This window comes from Protopterus annectens, chromosome 3.part0 (genome assembly GCF_019279795.1).
Source record: "Protopterus annectens isolate FY-2018-M chromosome 3.part0, PAN1.0, whole genome shotgun sequence".
Lineage (NCBI taxonomy): Eukaryota > Metazoa > Chordata > Ceratodontiformes > Protopteridae > Protopterus > Protopterus annectens.
This window is the reverse complement of record NC_056731.1, coordinates 248,414,588-248,436,207: the sequence shown is the minus strand read 5'-3', so window position 1 is coordinate 248,436,207 and position 21,620 is coordinate 248,414,588. Positions and strand designations below refer to the sequence as shown.

General features: G+C 42.4%; 1 protein-coding gene across 1 annotated transcript in view; it reads right to left on the bottom strand.

The window, feature by feature from the left end:
* Positions 1-21,620, bottom strand: part of ULK4 (unc-51 like kinase 4) — a 4,087,308-nt gene that overhangs the window by 3,000,375 nt on the left and 1,065,313 nt on the right. The window contains exon 16 of the mRNA XM_044064733.1: positions 11,070-11,116. Coding sequence (XP_043920668.1) covers positions 11,070-11,116 — 47 coding nt within the window. The remainder of the gene's footprint in view (positions 1-11,069; positions 11,117-21,620) is intronic.

Sequence of the window (21,620 nt, the reverse complement as noted above, 5' to 3'; positions counted from 1 at the left end):
AGGAGAAATGAGGTTTAAGAGAAGGCAGGAACTGAACAATTTATGTAATGCTCCTTTGATTATATGATATATAAGACTATATATGATGTATAATATTTGTAAATATGAAAAAGTAAAAACCAAAAGAAAAATCTAGCAAGGCTAGACTTTGCACTGTGTGATTCCTTAAACCTCTTGTATTAGATGCAATATGGGATATATGCAAATGACCCTTTAAGGACATCAAGTGTTTCAGCTATATGGCAATTCTGAATGTCCATTATTTTTTTCCTTTTAAGTCTATTTATGGAAAAAGTCCAGCCAAAAAAGCCAAACCTCACTAGCTGGGGACATACATGTTTTAGCTTTCTTATGCCATCATCAGCATGCCATAAGTGGAATGTTTGAGTAACCATCAGAAACACAGGGTTGTCATACCCAGCTGATATCTATAACCATTAGGGTGCCTGCACAATATCCCAACCAACAAACTAAAACAGTGAGTAGAAAAGGTCATACAGAAAAAACAATGAGTAAAAACCAAAACAAATCTAGCAAGGCTAGACTTTCCACTGTGTGATTCCTTAAACCTTTTGTATTAGAGGCAATACGGGATACATGCAAATGACTCTAAGGACATCAGGTGTTTCAGCTATATGACCTTTTTACTCATTGTTTTAGTTTGTAAATGTGAACTAGTTAATATGGTTTGATTACTTTTATACAAAAAAGAAGTTATGTTCTAACCATAACGTTCCATGTGAATTGTTCATCTCGCCTTTGTTCTTACACACGATCCTCGGCTCCGAGTCGGCCGCATCACAAGCTCTGCATCTAAGAGAAGCTCGAGGCACAGTCTACATCCCATGATCTTCCGCTGCTATCCCTCGGATCTAGTTTGCAAGAACCCAGAACGCACTACTAACCACTGCGTCTAACGCTCACGCAAATCACACACTTGAAACTGAAAAATATAAGAACTAAATACAGATAGGTGTACAGCTACTATGCAACCTACTGAAGAGTAGGTAGTGTAGATAACCTAGAGAATACCAACCAGACACTAGTCGTACCCGTTCTTCCAGAACGCGGTGAAGGAAGGAGGGAGGGGATGTAAGAACAAAGGCGAGATGAACAATTCACATGGAACATTATGTAAGAACATAACTTCTTTATGTGAAATTGTTCGATCTCGCCGTTTCTTCTTACACACGGGTAGCGTCCCTAGCTCCATTACCCTGGGTGACTAATGGAAGTACATTCCTGGGTACAGTGGAACCAAAGGATGCCCTGTCCTTGGAGGTCCTATCCACTTTGTAGTGGGTGACAAACGTATGAGGCTTTGCCCACGTCACCGCTGCACAAATAGTATCCAACTGTAGGCGAGCAGCATGGGCTAGAGAAGTAGAAATGGCCCTAGTAGAATGAGCCTTAGGCTTGAATGGGAGTGGTTGTTTTGAAGCTGAATAGACAAAATTTATGCAGTCCGAAAGCCATTTGGATAATGTGCGTTTTGTTACTGCCATGCCCTTCTTATCTGCAAATGAAACAAACAGCTGATTCGATTTCCTGTAATCCTTTGTTCTGTCCAGATAAAATCTCAGCTGCCTATGTACATCCAACTTGTGCAGCATGTATTCCAACTTGTTTGAATGGTTTTTGAAAAATGTGGGAAGTTCTATAGATTGGTTAATATTAAGCACAGAACATACCTTTGGGAGAAATGATGGATTTGTACGCAAGGAGACTCTGTCTGGATGGAAAACCATGTATGGTGGCCTAATAGACAAGGCCTGTAGCACTGATATTCTCCGAGCTGAAGTAACAGCAATAAGAAAGAGAGTCTTCCATGACAAACACTTAAGTGAGCACGTTGAAGCTGGTTCGAAGGGTGGTAGCATAAGTTGAGATAACATCAAATTCAAGTTCCATGGAAAGACCGGATCCAGAATGGATGAATGGAAGTGAAAAGTACCCTTCATGAAAGCTCTACAAAGCCTGTAGGACATAACTGTAGAGCCCCCTTCATCTACATGAAAGTTCGATATGGCCACTAACTGTACTCTTAGAAGTAGAGGTCCCTTTGTGAAAAAGCGTAGATAAAAATTCCAAGATTTTGTGTATTGGGGCCACCAAGGGATCTATACCTTGCCCTGATGCCCAATACGCAAAACGTTTCCATTTGCTCCTGTATAGTTTCCTGGTGGAGGCTTTGTGGGAAGAAACTAGAATGTGCTGTACTGCTGGAGACAAAAAATTCGACCTGGCTAAATTGGGAAGCGGAGCAGCCAAGCTGTCAGTTTGAGGGACTGAAGGGATGGGTGAGGAACTCCCGACGAGTGAGTCAATAGGTCTGGCACTGGGTCCAGAATCCATGGTTCCTCCATCTGGTGGGCTCGAAGGAAGGGAAACCAGATCTGTCGAGGCCAGAATGGTGCTATTAGGATGATCGTCCTTTCCAGATTCCTGGCTTTCTGTAGAAATTTGGGTATCAACGGGACAGGAGGAAATGCATACAGGAGACCCCAGGGCCAATCATGCACCAGTGCGTCCCTGGGGGCACCCCCCGGAAAGGGAAGTAGGGCAAAGTAGCTTCTGCATTTGGCATTTAAGGGGGATGCAAAAAGATCGCAGCAAGGCTGGCCCCATCTGCGGAAAATCCTTTCCGCCACTAGACTGTTGAGGGACCACTCATGTGGCAACAGGATGGCTCTGCTCAACCTGTCCGCAATGACGTTGGATGACCCCGGGATGTGTGTTGCTATCAGAAAACGACCTGAGAACGCAGCCCATTGCCAAATTCTCAGGGTCTCTCTGCATAATGGATAAGATCTGGTTCCACCTTGTTTGTTTATGTACCAGACCACTGACATATTGTCCGTCTGGAACTGCTACTGTTCCTAGAGGTAGAGATCCGTGAAAGGGTTGCAACGCTAGGAACACTGCTCTCAACTCCAGGACATTGATGTGCAGATTGTACTCTATCTTGGACCATTCTCCTTGGACCGTTCTCCCCTGAAAAAGCCCCCCCCACCCCACCCCATCAGGGAAACGTCCGTGGTTATTGTGGCTGTAGGGCTGGGTAGTACAAATGGGCGACCTATCATCAGGTCTTGGCTGTTTAGCCACCATCGAAGATCCCTCTTGCAAGACTCCGTGATCGAGATGTCGTGTGACGAAAGAAGTTGTTGGAACGACCACTGTGCGAAGAGCAGCCACTGGAGGATCCTCATGTGCATCCTGCCCAGGGGAACTGCAATAAGAGTAGCTGCCATCATGCCTAGAACTTTCAGCACTTGCGCAGCAGAAGATTTCTTGTTCCGAAGAAGAATAGCGACCTGATCCCTGAGGGCTGACACTCTTGTCTGGGGAAGCTTGATCAGCGCTGTGGTAGTATCTAACTCCGCCCCTATGAATGAGATATGCTGCGAGGGTGATAAGGCAGATTTTTCGAAGTTGACTAAGATTCCTACACGGGAACAGAGGGTGATTGTGTAGTCCCTGGTTTGTACAAGACGATGCATGGTGGTGGCGGTGAGGAGCCAGTCGTCCAGATACGGAAACACCCGGAATCCTAGCCACCTCAGGTGAGACGCCACTACTGCCATGCATTTGGTGAACACCCTGGGGGCTGAGGTGAGACCAAACGGCAGAGCTCGAAAATGGAAATGACTGGCCCCCAGCCGGAAGCGCAGGTGATCTCTGGACGTTCTGGCCATTTTGATGTGGTAGGAAGCGTCCCTGAGATCTATAGAGCACATCCAATCGTCCTTCTGCAGGAAGGGAAGGATCGATTGTAGCATGACCATCCGGAATTTTTCCTTTCTTACGAAGATGTTGGGTTTGCTGAGGTCCAATATTGGCCTCCAGTCCCCTGTCTTCTTTGGAACTACAAAGAACCTTGAGTAAGTTCCGGATCCTATGTGGTCCGCTGGGACTGGTTGGATGACTCTTTTTTCGAGCAGCTTTCTTATTTCTATGGCTGCTTGATCTTGCAGATTGGGTGGAACATCTGGAAATCTCTTTTGATCGGGGGAATGGCTATAAATGGGATGCTGTATCCTCTGGCTACTACACTTTTTACCCAGGAATCCAAAGTGAGATTTAGCCAGGCATCTGGGTATAAAGCTAAGCGACCCCCAACTGCCTCCAGAGCATGGCAGTCAGGCCTCCCCTCAGGAGTGCTGGAAGGGCTTCCCAGGGATGCTATCCCTGTCGCCCTGGTTCTGCGGACCCCCTCTGCTGCCTGGGCGGCGTCTTCCATTTCTCCTTTATCCTCTGCCTCTGGAGGGGGCATCACTCTGTATGGACTGGAAAGATCCCTGAGTCTTTCGGAACCACATTTTTCTGCCTCTTTGCCCTTTGGGGTATGGTCTGGTTGGGGCAGAAAAATGGACCCCTACGGCAGACAGGGTTTTACCTTCTTGCTCACACCGAGTGAGAGTCTCCTTTACTTTGGGTCCAGACAGGGTGGCACCATCAAAAGGGGCATTGGTAAAGGAAGACTTGAAGGCTTCCGCAAAGGAGCACAGGCGCATCCAGGATTGTCTCCGCACAGTGATCGCTGAAGCTGCAGCCCTACTCAAACCCTCGGCCGCATATGAAATGAGCCTCATGGACGAGTTTACTATCGAAGTGAGGGTGTTAAGCTGTGCTGTTACCTTTTCGGAGACAGCAGCATCTGTGTTACCCTGGAGAGCATCTCCCAGCTCCTTAATGAGATCTCTTTGAAGTTGCGTAAAGTGCATGAGGTAGTTCAGCGAACGCATGGAAAAAGTCGCTGAACTGAAAACGCGCTTCCCATACCTGTCCATAGTCCTAGAATCCTTGTTAGGAGGATGGATAAAGAAGATGCCTCGAACATTTCCTTCTTCGTGGCTGCCGCTACCACCATAGCATCCACCGAGACTCCTTTAGTAAGATAAGTCTTGTCCTGGGGGGGCAGTAATATATTTATTCGGCCTCCGAGGGACTGGCTCCACTGTATCCGGAGTCTCCCACGCCCTTCGAGCTATTAGGTCCATTAACTCATCGAAGGGCGGGGTCACCCAGGAGGTAGAAGGTTGAGCCCCAAAAGCCTTCAGCAACACCGATTCATCCTCAGTGGGGGCAAGAGTCTGCCAATCACCCCTCTGTTTCAAGATCTCCAGGATGTCGGCAAATGAGACATCCTCAGAGGGGGACCGTGGGGACCCCTCTGACTCATCCAAATCGGTGTCCGATGTCAATGATTCCTGTGGGGAATCAATGTGCCTCCTCTTGCACAATTTGTTCCTCGGGACATCATCAGAGGGGGCATCTGGTGAAGCTTCCCAGGAACAGGGGGCACCCTCTGGGGCTGGCTGAGGCATTGGGTCTCTATGCTTGGGAGGGATCGTGGGTACAGAAACAGAACGTGGCCCTTTGGGGGAAGGAGAAGACGACTCAGATGAAGTAAATGTCTTTTCAGACAAGACCTTCCTCATAATGTCGAAGGCACCGGAAACCTGGGCCGAGGACTCCACCGGATCCAAAGAGCATGGTAGTTTCCCCGAGACCGCAACCACGGGCTCTGACCCCGAGGACGGAGCTGAACTAATCTGTGCCGAGGCTCCGAGGGGGAGAGTAGGAACCAAAAGTTCGGTTCGACTCTTGGCCCCGGAACCAAGGAGAGACCGTCGGCTCCGCGACTCCTCAATGGGCTCTGAGGGTGTCGAGGTCAGTGGTGCCGATCGCACTAAGGAAGGCTTCGGTACCGAGGGTTCAACAATCATCGGTTCCTCTTCTCCCGGCTCCGAAGACTCAATAGGTCTTGAAGGAGGATCTGCCAGAGACACAGGGAAGGCTTCCAGTTTCGATACCAATTGCGACAAAACCACAATTAGCCTGGACAGAGTCGTATTCTCCATGAGTTTCTGTACCACACGATCTATGTCGGTATCAGATAAAAGCCTGGAAGAATGGGTCGAAGGGGCCGAAGATGCCACCGACCGAAGGATTGAGGATGGAGGCACCTCCGACACCGGCTCCAAGACCTGAGCCTCGATGAGAGATAATCGCTCAATGCTCGGCCCCGAGGCCTGTGGAGCCGGCGACCGAACCTTAGAAGAGGTGCTCGGAGCCGATGACTTGGGCTCCGATACCTTCGAAGTCTTCGACACCTTCGAAGACTTAGACGCCTGATCAGCCTTCTCCAAGGCTTCTTGAAAGTCTGGCTTTAGCAAGCCCCTTTCAATTAACTTCCTGCGCCTTTCCATCATGACCCTTCCACTGAAAGAGTGACAAATAGAACAGTCCTCCTGCAGGTGGAGAGGGCCAAGACAGTAGACGCAGGAAGCATGATTGTCAGTGATGGGCATTTTCTGTCCACAATGACATCTTTTGAAACCAGATTTAGCTTTCTCTGCCATATCTAACAAGAAACTAATTTTTTTACCAATAACTTGTAAATGGTTAAATAGTCTAACAACAGTCAAATATTAAGCAACCTTATCTATAAGTCACTAGTACATAGATATATGAAACTATGATATATAAGTAAAGATATGTATATATATATATATATATATATATATATATATATATATATATATATATATATATATATATATATATATATATAAGCACTGCACACAAGAATAAATACTAAACGTTAGAAAAAATTCTGACTAAGAGTATAAATGTAAATATTAATGCTGTCAGAGCCCTGACAGGACTAAATAGACCCAAGCCAAAAAGACCAAAACACTACAACTATGAATATATACATATATATATATATATATATATATACAAGAGAAACCCCTATGAAGAAAAAGCACACACACACACTTATTAATTATTCACTAGAAAAAATAATTTAAACAGCTTTAAATCTGAAAAAACTGAAAAAATACAAAGTTTTTACTGGCCCAAGCTCTCCTCGACGCGATCTGCTGCAGCGGCAAACTAGATCTGAGGGATAGCAGCGGAGGATCATGGGATGTACACTGTGCCTCGAGCTTCTCTTAGATGCAGAGCTTGTGATGCGGCCGACTCAGAGCCGAGGATCGGCTCCGAACCCGTATGTAAGAACAAACGGCGAGATCGAACAATTTCACATTGTATGTTTGCCTATATCACAAGTGATAATTCAATAAAGGTGTTTTTTTTTTGTTTGTTTGTTTTTAAAGTTAGGTCACTGTGCTCATAGGTTCGCGAATCCCAAACAAGTGGGCCAACTCTTAGGGGCTATTTGTCAATGTGGTAGTTCCTCGGGGTAGATGACTTCCCAAATGATACAATAATTCATTTTCTGGCATATTATTTCAGATCATGATTTTGAAACCAGTTATTTATTTGAGACAAACCTTCCTGCAGGATGGCTAAGTCATTTGGGGAACCAATGACTGCTCCTAGCTTACAGTCATCTGCAAACTTAGTCAGCCAGAGCCTTTTGGCATTGGCTTTTACTTCAGAAACATAGATGCCAAACAGGAGAGGTTCCAGCACAGAACCCTGGAGGACTACACTGGTGGCTGGTCTCCATGTGGAGGCAACTTCTCCTATTTTAATTATATGCATCCTATCTGTTAGACAGCTGGCAATCCAGTAAGTGATGCAGGGGTTTATTCCCAGGTTATTTAGCCTTTCTACTATACCTGCATGGGGAATTATGTCAAAAACTTTGGCTAGGTCGATATGTGGTGTGTACCACTTGCCTTCATCCATTGCTTTGGTGACCTTTCAAAAAAATCCACCAAGTTGAGTAAGCAGGACCTGCCCTTGACAAATCCAAATTGAGGAAGGTCCAATGCTTGGAGGATTCTTATGTCCTAATTGATTAATTCCATGATAAGTCTTTTCATGGTTTTGCATATGAGGCTGGTCAGAATTATGGGTCTGGGGAAGTCCTTCCTTAGGCAAGGGAACGACTGTAGCTTTCTCCATTCTCTTGGTACAAAACAAGTATGGAGACTGGGCAAACTGCTTAATACAAATGTAGCACACAGTTGCTACAGTTTATACCCTGGCTGCATGGAGCGCTACAGTGCACACAGAGCATGACAGTGCTCAGGTTTGTCCGCACAAGTAATACCAGCTTTTAAACGCCGGTATTGTATTAAACAGAGATTGGGATCAGCCGATAGGAGCCCCAACACTTTTGCATCCAGGTCAGTTGCCCCTCTCGCCACACTGTAGCTATGCTAGTGTTGTCAGGGGTGTGGCTATATTGTGCTTCATGCTATTTAAGATGCATCCAGGGATATTGTAAGGAACCATCAATGCAGTATTTTTAGCTTTTGGTAGCACCTGGTCTTGTGTGACAGCTGGAGGTGAGCCAGTTTCAGGGATATCTTGAGGGATAGATGGAGGGGACAGTGGAGTAAAGTTAGAGCTAAATTTACTAGCAAATAGGTTTGCTCTTCAGCCTCAGTGTAGGTAACATTGTTCACCATCAGCACATTGCTGCATTGTGCTTTTGAGATTACAGACATAACTAAAAAATTCCTTGCGATTGTCTTTCACTCTGGTAGCTATTTTAGTTTGGCTTTGGTGGATTTTATTAAGCTCCTGAGTTGTTTACTGATTTCAGTGACATGGGCTCTAACATTCTGGGAATTACTCTGCTTGCTTTTTGTCAAAACTTTTTTTCCTTTTTTTATAAAGCTTGCTGATACTATGGTTCCGCCATGTGGATTTGTTTCTGGGGTTTGACCTGCACTTGTTCCTACTGGATACAGCTGCATTTATGCAGCTGTTTACATACAAGTATAGTGTGGTGGTGTATTTGAAGCTTGCCATTGTATCACTTAGCAGCACATAGTTTGTCTTAAAGAAATTTTCTAAAGGTTCCTTGGAAGGAAGGGATCTCTGGTTTCAGTTTTATTTTGAAGACACCTGCTTTATAGTCAGGCCTACCAAGTGATGAATATAAGCAAGGGATAGTGCAAAATGCTTCTATATTAGTAAGGACAAGATCCAAGATGTTATTCCCCAATGGGTATTCTGATTAATTTTTCAAGCGTAACTGTAGTGACAAAATCCAGGAATCTCTGTGCTTGTGCACTAGTGGTGTTGCAGGTTTCCCAGTCTATCCAGTAAGCTGGATGGTTTAGATTACCTAGGAAAATTGTACTGGGTTTAAAACTAGCTCCTGTACTTAGGCTTTCTGGCTTTCTTTTGTCATAGAGGGAGTTCTGTAGCTAGCTAATATATGGTTTGGGACCTTTCTGACGACTATCTGGATGTGAAGAAGCTGCAGTGTATCATGCTGCTTTACCAGCTTTTTCTGTTTAGAACAGCGCCTTTAACTATAGTTAATGCAGGATATGAATAGTCATTCATTCATGTATTCTCTGATTACTGTTTAACCACAGGGAAGGTGTAGCCTACCCAGAACTCAGCAAATGTGAGACAGAAACTAATTCTGGATGGAACGCCAATCCATCTCTGGGTGCGTGTACACACACACACACACACACACACACACACACACACACACACACACACACACACTGCATACCTACAGGAAATTTAGAGGATCACTTATTCATCCACAAAATGTCTTTGTGATTTTGTGATACTGGTAGAAATACAGCACCTGAAAACTCATATGGATATAAAGAAGACATGCATTCTCTACACAGGAGGCATCTACTGCAGAAGCAAGTCCTGTGATGCAACAATGCTAGCCAATGTACCACTCTGTTGTCCCATTTCTGTGCAATGTCTCTGTCGGCAAAATGGCAGCTGTTTGAACAAGAAGTTATCTGCTTGAATATTACCCTCTTAAGCAGTTTTGCAGATTCACTGAAGAGCAATAACTAGGTTGTCATTATTTAATTTACTGAGATGTCTAATTTTACACAATCATATGATGCATTTACTTTTCAAACTGACTAAAATGTGCCTAAAATAAGCGGTCCTTTAATGAGATCAGGTACCAAGAGAATTCCGATAGAGGAGGCTGGGAGAAAGAGTAATCAGCAATGAGGGATTCATTCTAATTTGATTTTGTCTATTATGTTCTCATGGCATAAAGTATTGCAATTCAGAAATGAAAAAGATAGTGTGGAGCTATTATAAGTTCTTGAGAGTTCTAGCAAAGACAGAAAGGGGGTAAGCTATTTGCTACATCATCAACAATGTCATTTCTGGCGACGCAGGTTTTGTGCAAATCCTGTTTGACAACCTCAAAGCAGTGTAATAATACTATCCCAAAATATTTTATGCTAATGGATAATGGAGCACTGTTAGCTGTTGTGTTTGTGCTTTGATGTTTTCAAGTTATTCATACGGCTGCTTCAAGGTTTAATATATCTTAATATAAAACACTTACTTGGCATGTCATTTGAGTTTTACATTTATTCCATGCTACTTTTGAAATCAAAGTGCAGCCACTGATAAGACAGTTCTACACTCCAGTAGGTACGTGTTAATTATATTACTGAAACTGAAGCCAAAGAAGTTTAATGCTTCAACAACTGGGAGGTGTTTTGCATAGGAAAAATAAATAAAAGTACCCTTCTATTACAGCTGATGTTGGATGCCCTTCAAAGAAAGATACGCAGGCAGTCAAGGAGACCTGACAAGTAGAACTACAGGCCTGCTGTAGCCTGATTATGTCTGCTTAGTGAAGCTGCAATAATGTATTCTGTTTAGCACAGGGCACTGTGGACCTTATACTAATTTTAGTCCCAACAGTTATAGTGCCCCCTATATGTCTGTCTCTGACCCTGTAAAGTTCAGCAAACTTTCACAAACTACACTGACAACCAAGAAGAGCATTGCATATGTGAGTTGGTTTATGCAGGTTCCTTATTTCAATTAAGGTATGCATGTATTCCCAAACCTGCTGAGTTACAGGGATTTATTTGACATTAAAAATAACTCAAGCTATAATTATTCCTGTATAGAAGGGGTGGGGATAAGTACAAAACATCATCGTAATTCTGTGAATAAAGGCAATACATTTTTAATAAATGAAACAGCCAGAAAAGTACATACTATTGACTTTTGAAAATATTAATGAAACGGTACAGAAAGCTCAAAGCTTTACAAAAAAGATGGCAGGAAAACTCACTTATACATCTACTAATATTAATGGTCCAAAAAATAAGACTACTTACATGTCCCAGTTTGGAGCTGCACGTAACTGTTGGGTCAACAAAGGGAACTAAAAGGATGAAAACAAAATGTATGTTTACGGTATATAAGTTATAAGATAGTTTCAAGTGCATAGCCATATAAATACACTTTTGTTTTTCTAATTAATTGGTTTCCCCAAACTTACTCAGCAACAACCATATATTCACCCAGGTCAGCAAGAACAACTAATGGCAACATGGAAACTCACCAGCCTCCTCCCCAGTACAGCTTACCAGGCCCATCTCCGCTCAGGGCAAAAGTCTTTAAACTCATTTCATTCCCTACCTGGGCTACTCCTCAGAGCTTCCCTTCATTAACACTGACGTCAATCCCATCCCTAATCCAGGCGAAAGCCTGAATGCCAATTTGTTCTATGGGATGGCCCTGTTCCTCCATTACAGGTAACAGTTGGGAGTAGACAGCAGGTAAAGTCTGTCTGTAAATGAGGCAGACTACCCTCTAACCCCTGGAGCTCCTATAACCTGCAGTACCTCTCCAGAGCTCCACCATGAGTTGCCTAACAGAAGGAAGCATGCATACCTCCACACACACATGTCCTCTCCTAGCAGATGCTATGCACCGCTGGGCAGTATCTGCTCAACAGGTTAATTCTCCATGGCTACAACACATAGCCCTCCCTCTAGGTGTCACCCAGGTGACAAGTGTTACAGAAAAGTATTATAGCTCATATTTATTTTTCACTAAATATATATGAACTTGTAGTTTCTTCACAAATGAGTCAAATAAAATGTTTATGATATGTTTATGTCAAGGAAAAGCTGAAAAACAGATGCACCAACACAGGCATAACTCAGATCTTCTTTCTCCTAATTTTAGTTTTCTTACTGATTTTCTTGCAGCTTTAAATATTAACAGGGATTCATAAAGGTTACCACAAAGTGTAGACTACATGTACACTAAGTGTAATCTTTCTGAGTGACTAGAAAACACAAAAAAGTTGGTAGGGATGTTCTTGAATACATATTATGCGCACTGAGTGTACACTTAGTGTAGGTGCTACTGAATCTGGCCCGTAGTTTCATATGAGTAGTAGCTTTATATTTCACGTGCTTATAACTACATTTTCTCTAATAGCATCTATAGTGTAATAACAGATAACTGAAGGCAAAGTTAAGTACTGAAGAAGATAAGGGATGTTATGTTATGTTTGAAAGTTGGTTTTAGAAAGTTAATGAATTTTGTCAGGTATCAGTGGAAACCAGATTAATCAACAGTACACTCTGGCCTTCTCAGGCTGGGGGATGAGTCTTTGTAAGACTGACGTGAGATAGTGTGGACTGGTACTGAATGTTACAAACTTGAAAGAGTATAAATCTTAAGCACAGGTGGTCTTCGTCTATGTTTTAAAACACATACCTGTGAGGTGTTCACATAAAGCTCTAAGCAAGGATCACGAGGACCTCAAATATTTTAAAATGAAGTGATTTGTTGAAAGTAATGTAATGTCAGACTTCTGCATGCATGAAATTGATAAGAAAAGATATACATGTAGTACCTTTCCTTTGTTCTTTGAGACTGATCTGCAACAATACACTTTATCAAGCACAGAATTAGGAAATTTTGGCTTCCTATCACAAGTGCAAAGACCTAATACAATGAAAACAGAAGTACCTCAACAAGAAAAATTCCAAAGCTCACTGTAACAAAATTCAGGCATATTTGTAAGCCCTTCCTCACCCCCCACACACATACTCCTGCTAACTGTAAATATCAGTCCCAAATACTATGACATAGGCAGCCTTGTGTTTAGTAGTTATTCCGACATGTTTGGAATTACAAACCTGACAAATGAAAGATCTTTGGGCATCACACTTACAAAAGGCACTCATATTTCTCCATATCATACAGAAATACACCTATAGAAGGGTTCCTAATTTTGTATCTTGTGTATAAACTCTGAAGACGGTGTGATTACTACACAAAAGTAAATTCTGTAACAGTGCAGACAAGTTAAATTCAACACTCAACTGTAATATGGAAATGGTTCTTGAACTAATCCTTAACTACCAACAAACTATAAGGATTTTCTTTTAAAGACAAGCACATTTAACCTTTTTTATTATTTTCATCAGCTTGATGCTACACTTCTATACTGCAGTCATATTTTGATGCATATCACTACTCTTAATTCAGGAGACAGCTAAATGGAAGAATTAAATACTAAACTCCAGCACAACTTTCATTCAGTACAGTTACAGCTCAGCTATATTGGAATGTACTTGAATTCTTCAAAACAATAAACCAAAGTTTTCTTTTTTAAAAATGTTTCTTAAATTAGCACTTATGACACAGGCAAATATACATTAATAGAAATGAAAAAAAGTTATATTAACATTTTTTTCCATTACCATACATTACAAATCACATATGTTTTCTCTCTTTATAACGTTCATTAGTCCAGCATTAAATAAATTGCTCAATTCCTGCCTTTCCTTAAACATCACTCCTCCTCCTGCAGATTATTCTGCATGTATGGTTCCCACAATTTCCAGTTTTCCTATGTAGTTTGCACCTTTCCATTTTCTAAACATCTTTCTCCATTTCTTCTGGTTCTTGTATAATATTCAGTACTTCAGAAACAGTTGGTTTAGATTCCGATTTCTATTTTCTAGTAATCCCTTTATTAACAGCCAAAAGAGCTGAACTTAAAAGGAAGTTATGTCTAACCATAACGTTCAGTCTGTGTTGTCGATCTTCACTTATCCTTGACTGTAGGTTCAGTTCTGTATCTCGGAACCGACTCGGCTGTTATTCCAGCTCGTACCTTCCAAAAACTCTCGAGCTTAGCTTTACCCATAATGCTCTTCTCAGGACTACCTCAGATTGAGTTTGCACAAAATAGTGACAGACAGGAAATAACAGATCAGAGACCATATCTGTATTCATAAAGGAAAATCCAATCTATTAGGATAGATCCATTCCACCAAGAAGACCAAATGGGAGGGGGAATGAGGGTGGGAATGTCAAGGATAAGTGAAGATCGACAACACAGATGGAACGTTATGGTAAGACATAACTTTATCTGATGTTGTCAATCTTCACTTAATCCTTGACTGTGGGACAGAGTCCCCAGCTACCTAAATCTTGGGAGGTCTCACGAAAGTATATACCTGAGCACCACTGAACCAAATTATGCTCTTCCCCTAGAGACCAGATCCAGCTTGTAATGAGTAACAAACATGTGCGGGGATGCCCAAGTAGCCACTGCACATATATTGTGTATAGAAGCTCTGGAATGAAAAACTGCAGAAGCAGCTATTGCCCTCATTGAACGTGCCTTTACAGGGCCTGGTAGAGAGTTGCACTTTCCTTTTGTTATAAATGAAGGTTATACAATCCTTAAGCCATTTAGCCAGAGTAACCTTAAAAACTGGCTTACCCAGAGTAGTAGAAGAAAAAGAAACAGACAACCGGTCAGATTTTCTGAATTATTTTGTTCTGTGAAGGTAAAAACATAATTGTCTATGAACATCTAGCAAATGTAGATTATTCACTTGTTTGAAAATTTGGAAAAAAATACAAGAAGTTGCATCGTCTAGTTGATATTAGTCTCAGACACCATTTTTGGCAGAAAAGATGGATCAGTTCGCAAGGACACCTTGTCTCTATAGAAGATTAGGTAAGAGGCTTGCAAGGTAATGCTTATAGGTCTGATATTCTCCTAAGAGAAGTAATAGCAATCAAAAATAAGGTTTTCCAAGATAAATACTTCAAATAGCAATTTGCAGACGGCTCAAATGGGGAATAAATTATGGACTGTGTGGAAGGATCCCTTTATGGAGGTCTGAGCATTAAGGTTCCTTTCAGAAAAGCTTTACAAAATTGGTGAAACATTAGAGCTGTATCATTCAAACCATTATGAAAGCTGGAAATTGCAGCTAGATGCCCTTGTACGGTCGAGGAGAATGGTCCTGCATCAAAAAGCGAAGCTAAGAATTTTAAGACCTTAAATACTGGTGCAGAATATGGGTCGAAGTCATTCTCTGTAGCCCGTTTTGAAAATATGTGCCATTTGCTGTTGCATAATCTTCTATTCGAAGGTTTATGGGAGGCTAGAAGAAGTCAGTGAACTGGGGCAGTGAGACTAGTATGCCTGGCAACCACTGGAACTGAAGGAGCCACGTAGTGAGCTTGAGATTTTGAAGATTCAGATGAACAAGTCCCTCTGGATGGGACAAGAGGTCTGGAGCAGAGCCCAGGGTCCAAGGTCTCTAAATTATGTGAGGCCAAAGAAAGGAAAACCATGTCTGTCGAGGCCAGAATGGGACAATAAGAATTATCCTGTCCTTTGACCTGCTGTCTTTCTTCAGAAACTGGGAAATCAGTGGTATCAGGGGAAAGGTATACAATAGACCAGAAGGCCAATCGTGAAGGAGAGCATCTCTCTGTGACTCCTCCAGAGGGGGGAATAGAGCAAAGTAGCTGCTGCACTTGTTGTTCAGGGGAAATGCAAAGAGGTTGCAGCAGGGCTGGCCCCATTGGTGGAATAACCTTTCTGTCATCAAAGGATTGAGGGACCACTCATGAGGCATTAGGATGATCCTGCTCAATTTGTCCACAATCACACCGGAGCTCCACGGAATATGCATTACAGTTAAGAACAGGTCAGATGAAATTGACAATTGCCATACCCTGAGTGCTTCTCAACAAAGAGGGTAAGACCTGGTTCTCCCTTGCTTGTTGATGTACCAAACAACTGACGTGTTGTCTGTTTGGAACACAATCGTTCAGAGGGGAGGTTTTCTTGGAATGCTTACAACACCAAAAGCACTGCCCCCATTACTAGAGCACTGATGTGCAAATTGGCCTGTAACTGGGACCAAGTGCCTTGGACTGTCTTTCTCAGATAATGCACCCCCCCACACCCTATCTGGGATGCGTCAGTGGTCATTATGGCTTGGGGATGAGGAAAGACAAAGGGTTGGCCTGACAAAATTTCGCTGGAGTGAAGCCATGAACTCTGATCTTTCTTGCATAGATTGGTGATCAATACCTGATGGGACATTGACTGATTCAGTAAAGACCATTGTGACGCCAACAGCCATGGTAGCATTCGCATATGAAATCTTGCAAGGGGAACTAAAGTAATGGCAGCTGCCACTGAACCTACAGTTTATAACAACAGTCTTGCAGTCACTTTTTTTCTGCGAATAATCTGGTTGACTTGGGAGTTTAATCTTTGAAGTCTTTTTGGAGGAACAGACGTGATACCGGTGTTTGTGTTTGACACCGTTCCTATAAATTCTAACTGCTGTTTTGGCTCTAGATGGGATTTTTCATAGTTTATAGTGATCCCCAGCGAGAAGCAAGTTTGAAGAATGTAGTTCCTTGCTCGCAACAGTAGATGCCTGGTGGGTGCAGTAATGAGTTAGTAGTCTAGGTATGGAAACACGCAGAATCCTTGCAGTCTAAAGTGAGCTGCTACCACTTCCATGCATTTGGTGAACACCGTGGGGGCTGTGGTGAGACCAAAGGGCAGGGCTCTGAACTGATAATGACTGGTTCCCAGCTGGAAGTTCAGGAATGTTCTGGAGCACTTGTTCATTTTTATGTGATAATACGCATCCTGAAGATCTATTAGCAGTTTTCGAATTTCATCCCTGTGACTGGGTGGAATGTCAGGGATTCTTTTTGGTTGTTTTGAAAATGGGATATTGTAACCTCTGGTTATAAACCTGTCCATTGTTATATTTAGCCAGGCAGATAGGTGCAGGGATATTCGTCCTGCGACTACTTTCAGAGGACAGCAATCTGACCTCAATTCAGGAGTGCTGATAGGAGTTACCAGGGAGCGAATCCCTGCAACCCTGAGTTTGTGGGCCACCTCTGCCTCGAGCACAAGTGTCTTCCATTGCAACTCCACCCTCTGCAAGTCATTGCAATGCGAGTCCTGGAAAGGTCCTTGGGACTTTTTGAACCATAGCTTCCCACTTCTCTGGTTCCTGAAGTAAGACAGTTAAGGAGTGGAAAGTTGTATGCCCATGGCAGAAAGGGTCTTTCCATCCTTCTCACATCTGGCAAGGGTGTCTTTAACTTTGGGACCAAAAAGAGATGTTCTGTCAAAAGCAGCACTGAGGAAAGAAGACTTGAATGGCTCCGCAAACTCACATAAGCACATCCAGGTGTGTCTCCTCATGGCTATTCCAGAACCCGCAGCCCTAGTCGTCCCTTTGATTGTGTGCACAATGAGCCTCATGGATGAATTACATATTGATTTTAGGGTTGCCAGCTGAGAAGCTACTTCATTCTACACTCCCTCAGCTATGGCTCCTGTCAGAGTACATGAGAGCTCCTTTATCAGGTCTCTTTGGAGTCTTGTAAAATGTGCCCTGAAGTTCAAGGACCTGAGCGCAAAGGTCAATGAAGCATATACGCGTTTCCCCAATCTAACTATCATCCTAGACTCTTTGTTAGGAGGATGGATAGTAGGACTTTCATCAGCAAGTTCCTTTTTAGTGGCTGCTGCAACCACCATGACATCTGCCGGTATCCCTCTATCCTAATGTTGGTGATCCTCAGGGGCTGACAAAATGTGGTCTGGTCTCTTGGGGATTGGCTCAGTTGAATTAGATATCTTTCAAACCGCTGTGCAATCAATTTAATTAGATCATCATCCAAGAGGTAAATGGTTGGGCACAGAAAGCCTGCAGGTATACCAATTCCTCCGAGGAAGGCTGATGGGAAGTCTAGACATCTCTCTGTTTCAGGATTTCTAAAATGTCTCCAAATGAGACATCTTCCAGGGGGTGACCTTGGGGAACCTTCTCCTTCACCAAAATCAGTATTTTCTGTGTAAGGCACCATGGCTGAATCCTGAGGTTTCTGTGCCCACTGTCCCAGGGCAGGGCTGGAGGTAGCTCTAGGTGAGGGGAAGGAGAGGGATGTTGGCCCGACGAGAGTGATATCGACTGTTCACTCACAGTGGACAAGGCCCTCTCCATGGCATGGAAAGCAGCCCTCCCCCCGCCTGTAGAGGAATGGCAGCCCAGAACCGAGACAGACTACATTGAAACCATGGTCCCACCCTGCACCAAGGAAGTCACCTCAGAAGTCGAAACCGAGTTCACATGTGCCAATGCCCCAAAGAGCATGGTTGGCTCTGACAACACTGTAGTGGAAACTTGCTCCCTGGAACTGACAGTGAAGCTTCAACCCCATGAGGTCTCCAGATCCAACAGAGTCAAAGAACTCAGGGTAGTTACTGGTGCAACAGATTAAGATCTAACTGGCACCGACACAGTCAAAACTGGGACTGTCAGAGCCAGGAACTCCAAAGGCACAGTTGAAGTCAGAGGAGGAACAAAAAGAGGTGAAGAGACATGTAAGGTACCAGAGCCAGGGAGACTAGGAACGGATGAAGTAGCTAACCCCCTCGCTGCCAGGAGCTGGTTCTCCAGTCTCAAAACATCAGGCTCCAGGAGGTTCATGATGGAACAGACCAAAAAGACTGATGGAGACCTAGGTTTTTCCAAGAAAGGGCTTGGAGGTCGGTCTAGAAAAGGGTCTACATATAGGGAGTATCTTGTTTGGTGCCTGTCTGTAAAAGAAAATTCCTTTGGTTCCAACAGAAATGGAGCCAAGGAGTGAATAGGCACCAAAGTCATTATGTCAGTAGCAATAGTCACTGTCTATATAGTCGATGCAGGGACTGGCACTGATGACACAGAAGTTTAAGCAATTTCCCGTCAGGTTCCGTGGGACTATGGGAACTGGGGAAGTTTTAGTCATCTTAGTTGGTCATGCCGACAGGACTGTCAGAACCAAATGGCTCCTCTTCTTAGATCCATCATGTTTTGACAAAAAGGAAGAAGAAGAAGGGGACCTGACATCAGTTTTAGAATTTTGTAGAACCAGATATGGTCTTGTCGAAGTCAGACTTAATAGGACCCTTTAAAATCAGCTAATTTTTTCTTTCCACAAGGGCCTGGTGACTGAAGCAGTGACAAATAGCATAGTTTTCTTGAAGGTGCACTGGGCCCAAGCAGTAGACACATAGAGAGTGTCCATCAGAATTTGGCAATTTCCTATCACACTTCTAGCATCTTCTGAAGCCAGAAGTACCCTTTACCTTCTCTGCCAGAAAGAAAGAAAGGGAAGATAAGTTTTTTTTTTTTTTTTAAGCTAGGCAGAAAGAAACGTACCAACAATGGTACAGAAGGTTTACCATAGAAGTAAATAGGAAAGTGGGTAGAGAGAAAAAAGTACCAACAATGGTACTGAAGGTTTACTGTAAAGGTAAATAAAGAGAAGAGAAAGTGAAAGAAAGAGGGACTATCAACGATGGTATTTGGAAGAAAAACACAAAGTATTAAGGAAGAAGGAGCTGGGAAAGTGGCATAAAGATAAAGACTAACTAATAAAGGTTGTCAAAGAAAGAACACTTACAATTTAGATGAAATTAATTTGCTCGAGAGCTGGCAGGAAAAACGCAAAAGCAGCAAACGAGATCTGAGGTAGTCCTGAGAGGAGCATTGTGGGTAAAGCTAAGCTGAGAGTTTTTGGAAGGTACAAACTAGAATAACAGCAGAGTCGGTTCTGAGATATGGAACTAAACCCACAGTCAAGGATTAAGTGACGACTGACAACATCAAATCAAGGCCTTACTATGTCAATGCAATTCAGATTTCATCCCTGATCAAAGGAATCATTTCCTTAGTCAAAGCCATTTGCTCTCAATATTTCTGAGAAAGTACTCTGTAGGGAATTTTTGTAATCTGCCAATTCATCGCACTCCTAAAACATATGTTCCCATTTACCTATTTATTTCCTATCATGCCTACAACATTTGCTATCGACCTGAGGAAAAATTCTTTCAAATCTTCTTGAGGTATAAGTTATGGCTATAGCCTTTGTTTTATTTTCATTATTATTATATCCTGAAAAGACTTGAAACTGTCTCAAAATGTTCCACTACACTGTGATGTCCTTTTCTGGACTTATCAGATACAAAATAATATCATCTGTAAATAAAGCCAACTTTTCTTAATTACCAAACAAATTATATCCGTGAATTTCTGAGCCTCTTATTTTCTTTCCAATAGCTCTAAATACAAAGCAAACACCAATGGGGAAAGAAGACACTCCTGCCTGGTTCCTAAGTTTCAACAAAACTTATCAGACAGGAGCCTTCCTCACTTAAATTTGTATCGCCAATCCTTCATATATCCTCCTAATGAACCTTATTATTGTGCCAGGAAAAGCAAATGCTTCCATTGCCCTACTCAAAAAATCCCAGCTTAATCAGTCAAATGCTTTCTTTGCATCAAGACCCACCAGCAACAGCACTACTGTCTTGCATTCTTTGTCGCTCTGAATCATCATTGTGCTATTAATGTCACCAAATGTTTGCCTCCCCTCTACAAAACCACATTGATCCATATCTATCAAATTATGCAACACCTTTGCCCTTCTGTTGGCTAGTATAGACAAAAACACTTTATAATCATGGTTCAAAATTGAAAAATGTCTATAAGAAGCTGGATGCAACAAGTCCTTACTGTCTTTGGGCAATACAGCCACTACAGCTGTCTTCCAAGATGTTGGTCCATCCCCCTTCCCTTATAAATACTGTTAAAATCTTCCAGATCTTTATCACTTTCTTTCCTCCTAACTTCTAAACTTCCACAGGAATACCATCTGTTCCCAGAGACTTTCCTGTAGATTGATTATGCATCTCCATTTTCATCTAATCTCTTCCTACCTTAACTATTAGCTGTTCAGCTCACTTACCTCCAACATTGGCTTAAGTCTTTCATCAATATTTCAATATGTTTTTTTTCTTCATTTCCACATCTCTCTCCTTTATACACATTTTTATAAAATTACTGAAATATCTCTAATACCTGTACAGGTTCTGTAGTTATTCTTCTTGTTATAGGTTCCCTAAGTTTGGCAACAACCCTTTCTATTTTCTGTTATCTATATTGTTGTGCTAAAAGTTTTTGTGCACTGGGGTGATCAAAAACAACTGCTTAACAGCAATCTTTCTAAACTCATGCATATTATCCACATCATCTCTTATTTTTTTTAGCACTCTGCAGTTGTGCCTCTTCTTGTTCTGTGAGATTCTCCTTATTCTGTGGTACTTTAACCTTTGTCAGCTCCTCTAAATAATTCCTATTACTTCTTAGCCATATCTCTTTCTCTTTTATTTCTCCCTTATTTTTAAACTCAATTTTTCATGTTACAAACTAGTTATCACTTCTGAAGAAATTTGTATTCTCCCCAATAACTCTCAAATAAATTCCACTGCCAATTCCTTAAATTCCTCTTTTTAACAGGTAGGTGGGAATGCACCATTTTTCTTCATTACACTGCATTTTACCTTACTCTTTATCTGTGCATGATCTGAAATAGTTATTGGATCTGTGTCAAAGCTTTCAATTAAATACACGTTCCTGTGAAATATAATTTCTATCCACCCTAGACCAGTTACTGTACCCTTGGGGAATGGTATCTAAATTCCTTCCAAGTTCCGACTACTGAATTCACAGCTTCAGTACCAAATATTT